We start from the raw sequence: 11,482 nt of genomic DNA, 5'->3' as shown, positions 1-11,482 counted from the left end.
CAAATTTGCAGTTTTCTTTAGTGTGATTTTTTAAATCCTGTTTGATAAGAGTTCCATCCTTTGCATGAGAACTTTTATGAGATTTTTCTTATGAGAGAGCTTTGGGTAAGCCCAGGAATAGACCTGTAACAGATTACAAATCCTGGATTGAAAGAGATGATGTAATTGGGATTATAAGCAATGAGCACTTTTGCATTAGTTATAAAAGCATGGAGGGAGGAGGATGTGCTGTAATTTCTGAAATATACTGGGGATTAATTTATAATATGGAATAATATAAATGCACAGGAAATTGACAGGAAGGATATATCTGAGTCAGTTAGCAGTGGGTAACTCTGCAAAGGAAGGTGAGATTGAAAGAGGAAATAAAGGGGCTTCAATGTTTACTCCTTATACTACTACACATATTTGTTTAAGATAAGCAAGGGAAACCCCCAAATAAATTAGCTTTCTGGGATAAGCAATGGGAAAAGCAAGATGAATTAGTTTAAATAATAGATGAAAATTATTAGCTCATGTAACTGTAAATGTCAACGGTAGTGTAGACTTTAGATGTGGTTTGATCAGGTTCTGACTTATTTTTTTCTCAGTTCTTTTGATTCTGCCCTCTTCAAGCATTGGCCTCACCTTTGGATGGCTGTTAGAGTAAATAATTAGAGTAAAATAATTGCATCTTTTCCTATTGCTCTAAGCAGAGGCCCCAGAATCTCATGCCAAGCCCCCTGTTTGTAAGGTCTTGAGTTTACTACAATTTCTGGCTCTTATGGGTAGATTTAGCTAATTGGACTGAAAAAGGAAAATATGTTCAAGCTGAGAGTTTAAGGCCAAGCTCCTCAAAGATTTTATTATCCCTGTGCAAAATGAAGAAGTCTCTGCAGACATCAGACTGTATGTGGGAGGCTGAACTTTCTGATTCAGGAAATTTCACCAAGCCTGAAAAGAGTGGGCCCAGGCCAGCATTGCTGCATAATAATGAAGATCTCATGTCACAATTATCCCCCTCATCTGCTCCACTTACTTTCCAGTGGTCCCAAACCCCCTGCCCATGACACATCTGCTATTGATGACATTCATCCCTTCCCCGCCCCACCTCCTCACCAGATCTCCAAGACTTAGGGAGTGCACACTGATTTCCCCTGTACCACTAACACCACTTCCTTCCTGTACATATCTGCTCAAATCTTTCCATCAGTGCCATCCTCCCAGTTCCCACCACTCCTAAAGGCTTGGTCAGACCCACCTTTTCTATGAAGTTCTTCCCACATAAACACCTCATGAAGATTTCTGCTAAATCTGAATTATAATATCTAGAATGGAGGCTATTACATGATGCCTCAAACATTGTTCTGGGCCAGGCACTGTGCTTGATGCTGGGAATAGAGCAATACACCTGATTCTGTCTTGTTCTCCACCTTCATCTAGCTTGTGGTCTAATTTGAGACCCCAGCAAAGGATTTTGGTTTTTGAGGATAAAGACTCCTATATTCTGCACTCCCATCAGTTCCCAGCCCATGATCAATTCTCATTGTTGCCTCAGTTCTCTGCTTGGTCCTCACTGGCAATTCCCCATGTTCTTGCCTTGCCTGACCCTTTCCATGACATAAAAATGAAACTTGAGTAGTACCTAGTTGCCTAGTTCCTTCAGGGCCCTGTTAGGTGACTAGTTCATTTTATAAAATATAAATAATAATAAATTTTATTATTCTTCTTATATAAAATTCTTTAACTCAAAGAAATCAGTAATATAAGGTCCAAAGACAGGGAATTGAGTGATGCAGCTACAAGCCAAGGAATACCAAGAATTGCTGCCAATCACCAGAAGCTAGAAGAGCAGCATGGAACAGAATCTCCCTCAGAGCCTCCAGAGGAAAGCAGTGCTGGCCAACACCTTGATTTTGTACTTCCGGCCACCTGAACTGTGAAAACATAAATCCTGTTGCTTCAAGCCCCCAAGTCTGTGATAATTTGTTATGTGAGTCTTAGAAAACTAGTATGTTTATTGTAATCATTGATATGATTGAGTTTGTGTCTCCTGGGATGGTTAATTTTATGTATCAACTTGACTGTGTTAATGCATCCCCAGATAGCTGGGAATGCATTGTTTCTGAGTATGCCTAGATGGTGTTTCCAAAAGAGATTAGCATTTGAAATGGTAGACTGAGTAAAGAAGATCCTCTCTCACCAATGTGGGCAGGTATCACCCAATCCACTGAGGACTCACCTAAATAGAACAAAAAGGAGAAAGAAGGGAAAATTCACTCTCTGTGCTTGAGCTGGGACAGCCACCTTGTCCTGCCCTTGGACATCAGAGCTCCTGGTCCTCAAACCTTCGGACTCTAGGACTTACACCAGGTCGCTATCTGCTCCTCCCGCCCCAGTTCTCAGGCCTTTGGCTGAGAGTTACACCATCAGCTCCCCTGATTCTCAGGCCTTCAGACTCAGACTGAATTACACCAGGCTTCCTGGTTCTCCAGCTTGAGGATGACTTATCATGTCTCGGCATCCATTATTATGTGAACCAATTCCCATAATACATCTCCTCTGATATATCTGTATATCCCATTGGTTGTTTCTCAGAATAACTCTGACTAATACATCTACCATCTTGCTTTTTCTTTATCTTCTGTGTGTTATCTCTTTGTCCTCTTTTCCTGTCTTTTTTATTTTTACTTAATATAGCAATTTTTATTAGTATTTCATATTATTTCCTCTGTTGGTTTTTAAATCTCTTTTTCTTTGTTGTATATATTTAAGTAGTTGCTCTAGGGATTACAATATGAGTCCTTATCATAGTCTACACAGAATATTATACCACTTCACATATAATGAATAAATCTTATGCAGTATTATTTCAGTAATTCCCCTTATCTTTTGTGCCACCAGTTTCCACAGTTCCCTTTCCCTCAAGCCTCCCACGTTCTCTCCCCATTCTCTTTCCCCATCTTTCCCAGTGCCAGAGGGTCTCACATGAGGTCAGGTTTTAGTCCCATCTTATAGACTTGAGCATATCGGTGAATGTTTGATTTTCCCATGAAGTGACTAAGAATTTCCCTAAGACTGAATCTGTTTAGAGGAAATGATGAGCTTGTGACACCATCCCCAGAACAATGCATCTAGGAAGAAATGGATGAAATGATCCAACCAGGGTTCCAAGTGACAGGAAAGAGTGTAGCGAGTAGGCCAGTGGGGGATGAGTTCTGTGAGCCGACCCTGGCCCAGCTAGGTCCAGGGTCACAGGACCTCCTGAGCCTCCCTCAGAAAGAGCTTGGAATTTATCCTGATAGAGAAAAACAAAACAAAAACAAAAACAAGACAAAACACTAGAGGAAATGAACCAGGGGAGTGACATGACATTGCTGTCATTTTTAGAGATCCTTCTGGCTGAGCTGTGAAGAGCCTGGCTTGTAGGACAGTGAGAATGGAAACAGGGAGGCCAGTTCAGAAGTGATTGCCCTTATCCAGGAAGAGCTGATGGGAAAGACTGATTCCTCTCAACTTCCCGGAAAGCCTGTTTTAAAAATCCATTTCTCTGAATCAGTAAGTGTGTTTAATAAGGCAGCAGTCTCAGACCAGGGGATGGAAGAAGAGATGCCCTGTCTGCACACAGCTGCAGAGCCAGCTGTCAGAGGTAATAGATTGCATTTACCTAAAGAGCAGAGAAAGTGGCTGGACAGCAGCAGGGCTCAGCCACTTAGGAAGGCTTATTCCCTCCTCCCTCTGACCCCTCTAATTGACTTGGGCATGGTTAAAGCGGATGAGGCCAAATATTATAGATTCTATTGGTTGCCTTGGCAATAGCTCACTCCAGCTTTTCTGAAGTTGAGGAAATCCTCTTCCAAGTTGGAAAAGCAATCCTTGAAGTGCTTGGCTAAAATGCAAACTGTTACAAAGGCACGGGGAAAGCTTTTAATGTGTGTTTAGAAGGAAAAACCTGCCCTTTTTAAGGTTTGCTCACTGCTTTTTGAATGTTAAAAATAGGTAGCCCTAGGCATTTCCCTTTCTGGAACTCTCTTCAGGGGCCTGGTCCCACCAGCAGATGCTGGAGAGCTGAGGGGAATGGGAGTGACTGAGGCAGTCTCTAGCCCCAAGGATTAGGAGGCTTAACCTGGTGGAAATAGCCGTGTCATTCCCCACTCCTCACCGAACAGCAATTACCCGGCCCTGCTCTTGGCTTAGGTCTACCCCCTGAATCCTGAGTGGAGAGGGTGCTAGCACCTGCCTCTCACCAGCAAGAGGGGACCGAGCCCCGTGCCCTGCTGCTTATAGACTTAGGATGTGCTAAAAACAGACCACCACCAATTAGAAAATACTCGAGAACCTACTGTTATACAACAGTCACTGTGGTATGTGCTAGAAACAGAGTGGCTGACAACAAAATTATGTGTCTGCTCTCATGGAATTTACATTCCAGTAACAGAAACCGGAAAAGTAAAAGATCCCCAGAAACAATCTTGCAAAGCCCCTGTTCTCAAACCCACTTCTCCCTGCAGATGGAGCCACTGTGTCATGCACTCCTCCAACTCAGTTTGTGGGGGTTGTGTCCTGATCTTCGTGTCCCTAAACATTGATGAGGCCATTACCTTAAGTAAACATTCGTCCAGAACAAGAAAACCACCGTCCACCTGCCTTATGCCCTCCTGCTAGACTTACTCTCCAGAGTGCCAATGTTGCACAACTTCCCTCCCAGTTTGCCAGGCCCCTTGGCCCACCTGGATGCCCCCTGAGCTAATCTGTCGTCTCCCAGCTCTATCCCACCAGTTTCTCCCTGGCTAGAATGAAGCTCAAGCCCCACTATGCTTCATTAAGCCTGATCTTACATTAAAATAGTCAGGCCCTTGAATATGGTTTATCCACACTAGGCCATCTACCTCTTTTTTCTTTCCTCTTGATTGTAAAAAATAGTAATAATAATAATTTGCTTAGAATTCTCTTTCTCAACAACATTTCTGTCTCTAAATGCAAGTTGAATCTGCACCACCACCTCCCAGGGTAATGGACCTCAAGTCTGGGCTCACATAAAAACCATCTGGGGAATAACACAAAAATACTGATGCTTTTACCCTGGGCTAATTCAGAATTGCTAGGGGTAGGACCCAAGCATCAGCATCCTTTAAAAGCCCCCAGGGGCTCTAACGTGCAGCCAGGCTTGAGAATCACTTCCTGAGGATTTCACATCCCAGCTGAAATACAAGAAAGGTGAGGGCTGGCAGAAATGCTGAGTAGGGGACAATCTATGGATTACAAAGGTGGGTAAGGACAGGCCGAGGCCAAAAATCAGCCAGAAAAATAAACCAGAGCCTTATTTCCTTCAAGGAAACATACAGTGCTTTGCTCTGCTACTTATTTCTTTTTGGCAAAGTTTTTGTAGAAATCCAAGCCTGAGGAATCATTGAGTTCTATACGTGGAAGCCAGAGCAGAGGAGCTGTGACCTGGGCCAGTAGGTGCATAGAGACCTCATAGACCAGGAAGCCACAGAAGGTCCGTACAAGGAGTAGGAAAGAGGGAATCTCCTTCTCCTTCCCCCAGGTTTCCCAAACCCCACCCGCCAGAGCAGGGGTTGCTACCTGGAGAGCAGTGGGCTCACAGATGTCACAGAAGTCTTTGCCTCAAAGCAGAGTGTTAGAGGTGGTCATGTAGTTCAGGCTTCCTCAAACCTGCTGCACATTACAATTTAAGAGACCAGAAAAGAGAAAATAACAATTTCCAGTTCCCAGCCCAGACCAACTGAAACAAAAACTCTGGAGCAAAGCCCAAGCAACTGTGTTTTTTTTAAAGTGCCCTCCCTCCGGTGATTCTGATGTGCAATAAGAGTTAAGAACCCCTTCTAGCCCAGCCCTCTCACTTTGTGGACGAGAAAACCAAAGCCCAGTGGATTACACAATAGAAACCATCAGGCCAGTATATTAGCCATTTTGGAAGAAATCAGATCAGATCCCCAACATGAACCGTACACCAAAATAAATTCCAGAAACCTAAACGTAAAAAACTCAATCCTTAAGAAAGAAAAATAGAAAAGAATAAGTGAATATGTATCTGTTAAAAAAAGTAGAAATGTCCAACTTCTTTAGTTAGAAAAGGAAACGTGAATTCAAGCAACAAAGCAACACTGAAAACCCCTTTTCTATACAGTACACAAATAGGATATTTTAAAGATGAATACTGAAGGCCGTGATGACAAGCACCCATGTACTGTGTTTTCTTTGTTAGTTCTCAGTTCGTGTCCCCTCATACATTGCTGGTGGGAATATTCATTGTTAAGCCTTTTGAGAAGCAATTTAGAAATACCTATCAAAACTTTGAAAATATTCTAGCCAGAGAATGTTCTTTCAGTCAGAGTTCCCCACAGAAACAGAATCGTAGAATGTGTACACAGTGAACTAAAAGGAAAAGAATAAAATCCTGCCATTTGCAACAACATAGATGGAACTGGAGAATATTAAGTGAAATAGGCCAAGCACAGAAAGACAAATCTTGCATATTCTCACTCATATATGGGAAATAAGTATTAAAAACAACTGATCTCCTGGAGACAGAGAGTGGAATGATGGTTACCAGAGGCTGGGGAGGGGAGCGGGGAGCAGGGCATGGAGTAGGGATGGTTGATGGGTGCAAAAATATAGATAATTAGATAGAATGAACAATATTTGATAATACAACAAAGTGACTATACTCAACAATGAGCTGATCATATTTTAGAACAGCTAAAAGAGTAGAATTGGAATGTTCCTAGCATAGAGAGGTAATAAATGCCTGAGGTGATAGATACCCAATTACCCTGATTTGATTAATTCACATTGCATGCATGTATCAAAACATCACATACACCCTATAAAGATATACAACTATTATGTGCCCATAATAATTTAAAAAATTTTTTTTTTTTTTTTTTTTTTTTTTTGAGACAGAGTCTCGCTTTGTTGCCCAGGCTAGAGTGAGTGCCATGGCAGCAGCCTAGCTCACAGCAACCTCACACTCCTGGGCTCGAGCGATCCTTCTGCCTCAGCCTCCCGAGTAGCTGGGACTACAGGCATGCGCCACTATGCCCGGCTAATTTTTTATATACATATCAGTTGGCCAATTAATTTCTTTCTATTTATAGTAGAGACGGGGTCTCGCTCTTGCTCAGGCTGGTTTTGAACTCCTGACCTTGAGCAATCCGCCCGCCTCGGCCTCCCAGAGAGCTAGGATTACAGGCGTGAGCCACCGCGCCCAGCCAAAAAATTTTTTTAATAGAATGTAGAATATATATGTAGAATGAGATTTATTTTGAGGAATTGGCTTACGTGATTATGGACTCTGGCAAATCCAAAATTTGCAGAGTGTGTTGTCAGGTTAGAGATCCAGCGAAGATCTTGTGTTGTATTTCAAGTTCCAGGGCTGTCAGCTGCAGAGTTCTTTCTTGGTTGGAGATCAGTCTTTTTTTTTTTTTCTTTTCTATTCAAGCTTTCAACTGACTGGATGAAACTACCCCTCATTATGGAGGGCAATCCCCTTTACTCAAAGTCCACCAATTTCAGTGTAAATCTCATCTAAAAACACCCTCATGAAAACATTCAGAATGATGTTTGGCCAAATGTCTGGGCACTATGGCCCAGCCAAGTTGACACATAAAATTGACTATCACTTTTCTAATTAGACCAACCTGTATTTAAATCCCAATTTTGCCATTTATTAGCTGTCTAACTTTCTGAGTCTTCATCTGTAACATATAAATAATATAAATCTTGCAGGATTGTTATAAGAATTAAATTCCCAAATGTAAGTAAAGTGCCTGGCACATAATAAGTGCTTAATAAATGGAAGCCATTTTTATTATCTTTCACTGATAAATTCCTCGTTTGGTACTCTATTCTTAAGGAATTAACTGGAAATATGATCAAAGGTTTTTATTGCTGTACTATTCATAATATTGAAAAATATCCAACCATAGAATTACTAAAGAAACTACAGCAAGAGAGAATATTAAGCAGCCATTAAAATCTATGACTGCAAAATATTCTCAACACTATATGAAAATACCCATGCTATATAAAGTAATAAAGCAGGAGACCAAAGCCCCTGTGGGCCGGAACAGGTCGGACTGGGAGATGACTTGGTGTTTTCTTTCTCCTGTGAGTAAGAACTCGACAACAGAGTGGGAACTTTCTGTCCTATGATCGATTACCTGGAAGGCAGCGGCGGGAGCACTGAGGACACTTGACCGTGCAGTCACGACAGGGCGGCAGGACTGCTGCTGCCTCTGCCCAGGATGGCTGGCACTGTGCTCGGAGTGGGTGCAGGCGTGTTCATCCTAGCCCTGCTCTGGGTGTCGGTGCTGCTGCTGTGTGTGCTGTTATCCAGAGCCTCCAGGATGGCTAGGTTCTCTGTCATTTTCATACTCCTCGGTGCTCTGATCATCACATCAGTTCTATTGCTTTTCCCCCCGAGCTAGTGAATTCCCAGCCCCAGAGGTCGAAGTTAAGATTGTGGACGCCTTTTTCATTGGCCGCTATGTCCTGCTGGCTTTCCTCAGTGCTGTCTTCCTTGGAGGCCTCTTCTTGGTTCTAACTCATCATGTCCTGCAGCCAATCTATGCCAAACCACTGCGGTCCTACTGAGTGCTATACGGGAAAACCAAGACCTTGCTCTCCTCTACTTCGATGTGATGACATTGATGAACAGAAAGGCACCATTTGGAGCCTTGTTTTGACAGCCCTTGTGTCTTAAGATCAAAGGACTATCCATCCATCAGTAAGATAAATCTCTTGTGTCCTGCCTTCCAGAAACTGGGTTGCAAAATTTTCCCTGTGGGGATAGATTCTCACCAGCTTATGAGAGATTTTGCAGTCTTCTTAGTACTTGTACCTAAGAATTTCCATCCTTTGAAAGGGACATAGTAACAGTGATCTGCTTAGAATATATTTTCAATCAAGTCATTAGTAAGTGGATTTTGGGAAAAGGAGCATTTTGGCTTCTGTTGTCCAATAAAAGAACCTGGTCCATTTTGATAATATGTAAAATTCTTTGTTATGAGGTTAGAATCATTTGGAAAGGAAAGGCACTCAAATTCAAAAGTTATTTTAATGTGGTAATTGGGGAGACTTACTCAGATATTGGTTACTGATGACTCTATGCATGTAATTCCACAGAACTTTGTAAAGGCAATGGGTGTCACTTTCCTCTGCTCTAATATAGCAATAAATAACAGCCAAAGGCCGCCTTTCACTTCAAAAAAAATAAAAAATAAAAATAAATAAAGTAATAAAGCAGGACACAAAAATTTTATACACTGTATGTGTCCAACTATGTAAAAAAGAAAAATGAAATATTTTTAAAAGAAAATACCCTAAAATATTGTTTTGCAATTTTTTTCTATATTTTCCAATTCGACAATGACCTTGCATGTTTTAATAATTAGGAAAAATTAAAATAATTGTTTTTCAAAATGTACAGCCTCAGATTGCCCTCAGCAGTGACCACTCCTGGGCATGGTTGCAGTGTGGTGGCTGGGAACACCCTCTCCCTCCAGCTGGGCCTGGGCTGCCTGCAGGCAGACGAGACAGGTTCACCCCAGGCTGCCTGTCACTTTGGGTGGTTTCCAGTCTGGGTGCCCCATGGAAATGCTCCAAGATATTTTTTTCATCAGTTGGCTCCCTTTGAAGGTCCACATTCCCAACACTGCAAGCCTATATATAAAGGCAGCTTCATTTTCTTGATTTCTTGAAAAAAAAAAAAAAAGTGAAAAGGCACCCATGAACATTAGGGCCATCTCCAGTTTCTTAGCCTTGGAGGTACAGTTAGTGGGCAGAAGGTTGATATTCAGAATCCCTGGCAGCACCCATGTCAATGTGGCTTGTGTGCTCCATCCATAGCGCTGAGAATCTATCTGATTAGTGTGACTAAGAGTGATGGCCAGGTAAATCACCAACTCCTCCAGACAATAAAGGATTGACCAGAAGAAACCAGCACCCAAGAACCAAGGTAACTTTTTGCATTGCCTCATCTCATGAGCTGCATGTGATAAGAAAAAATTATTCACTACAAAAAACATAGAATAAGAGAGGATGGGGACAAAAGAAAAGAGGAAGGCTGTCTTCTCCCTGCAACTAAATCTGTGTAAATAAAGCGTAAAAACTAAGGTCAAAATTGTGTTAGTGTGACAAAAGGTGAATTGCTCCTTGGAATGGAAGATCAGGAAATGATTTTTGCAGCTTATGAACAATTTAATCATGGCCCTTGCAATTGCCATCATGAATGAGCAATGCCCTTTCCCGCAGGTACAGGTCCCAGGCCAAAGAGAAATGTGTGAGCAGACGCCATGGGCATAGCTGGGCCTCTGCCTTAGAGGTTTCTGCATAAGATGGTACCAGAGTGATCTTCAGCAACAGGCTGGCAGGAGATGCCTGCATGGGGCTGGGGCATGAGAGTGAATGCTCCTGGCTCCAGGTGCAATGGGAAAGCAAAAATTTCCTTGGCATTTCCCATCTTCCCTATAGCATCCTCTTCCTCTTTCATAAATCTCTTCTCCCCTCCCCTTCAAAGGCATTCCTCCACCCTCGGTTGCATCGCTCTGTTTCCTGGCTAGGTAAGTGGTTTAACTAATAAAAGTATATGGTGTGCACAACACCCCTGCGGAGGTAGTCACTGGTAATTAATGGGTTCTTTGTAAGAAAACACTTTTTTTCCATTATGAAAGATAACACTGTTAACGTTTCAGTATAATTCAGTCTTTTACTCTGTGCAAAATTTTTATCTGGGTTTTTGAATATAGTTGAGATGATACTGTCATGAATGGTTATGAAGCCTGCTTTATTTTCGTTTAGTGAACATTTCCTTCAAATGATTCTAGGCTCATAGGAAGTATCTTTTTCTGAGAGTACATGTTATATTCCACTGAGTTGATGGGCCATAATTTACATAACTCTTTCTCCATTGTCATAATTCTTTTTAAAGAAGGAATTGTCTAAACTTGGAAAAATGCTTTTCAGTATTAGAAACAATAATAAGCTAATATGGATGGAATACTTACTGCATGCCAGGTATTCTAAATGTTCTCTAGTAACTAATTTAACTTTCGCAGGAAATTTCATAACGTATGTACTATTAATTTGGCCACTATTTTGTAAATAAGGAAACCTAAATATAGAGATGGTAAGGAACTCGCTGAAGCCCCCAGCTAGGAAGTGGGCGAGCAGAGCTTTCAAATCCATGAGCTTTGGCTCCAGCACTGGTGCTCTGAACCACATGGTAAGGGCCAAGGGCCCAAGTCTGGGCTGGAGTCACAAGTTCAGAGTCCAAGAACAAGAGCAGAACTGCTGAGCATGAGACAAAAATAAGAATTTTGTTGTGGAAGTAAATGAAGAGGGAGTAGGGAGAATCAAGGGATGGTAAGGAAAGGGCCAAGAGAATGCCCCATGGGTAGGGAAGCCAAAAGTAGGACTTTGGAGAAGAGAAATGTCTAAAATAGATTTTTAACAACAGCTTTATCGAGGTATAATTGAC

At 41.9% G+C, this 11,482-nt stretch overlaps 1 protein-coding gene across 1 annotated transcript; it reads left to right on the top strand.

Annotated features, from left to right (window-relative positions):
- The first annotated feature begins 8,054 nt into the window (after nucleotides 1-8,054).
- Nucleotides 8,055-8,991, top strand: LOC105876137 (transmembrane protein 218-like). The gene is given in 2 exon segments (XM_012773757.3): nucleotides 8,055-8,420; nucleotides 8,422-8,991. Coding segments are annotated over 2 exon segments (348 nt in total). The 5' UTR covers nucleotides 8,055-8,249; the 3' UTR covers nucleotides 8,599-8,991.
- Nucleotides 8,992-11,482: the final 2,491 nt, after the last annotated feature.

The sequence above is a fragment of the Microcebus murinus genome, chromosome 4, assembly GCF_040939455.1.
Source record: "Microcebus murinus isolate Inina chromosome 4, M.murinus_Inina_mat1.0, whole genome shotgun sequence".
NCBI lineage: Eukaryota > Metazoa > Chordata > Mammalia > Primates > Cheirogaleidae > Microcebus > Microcebus murinus.
This window is presented reverse-complemented; position numbering and strand designations above follow the sequence as displayed.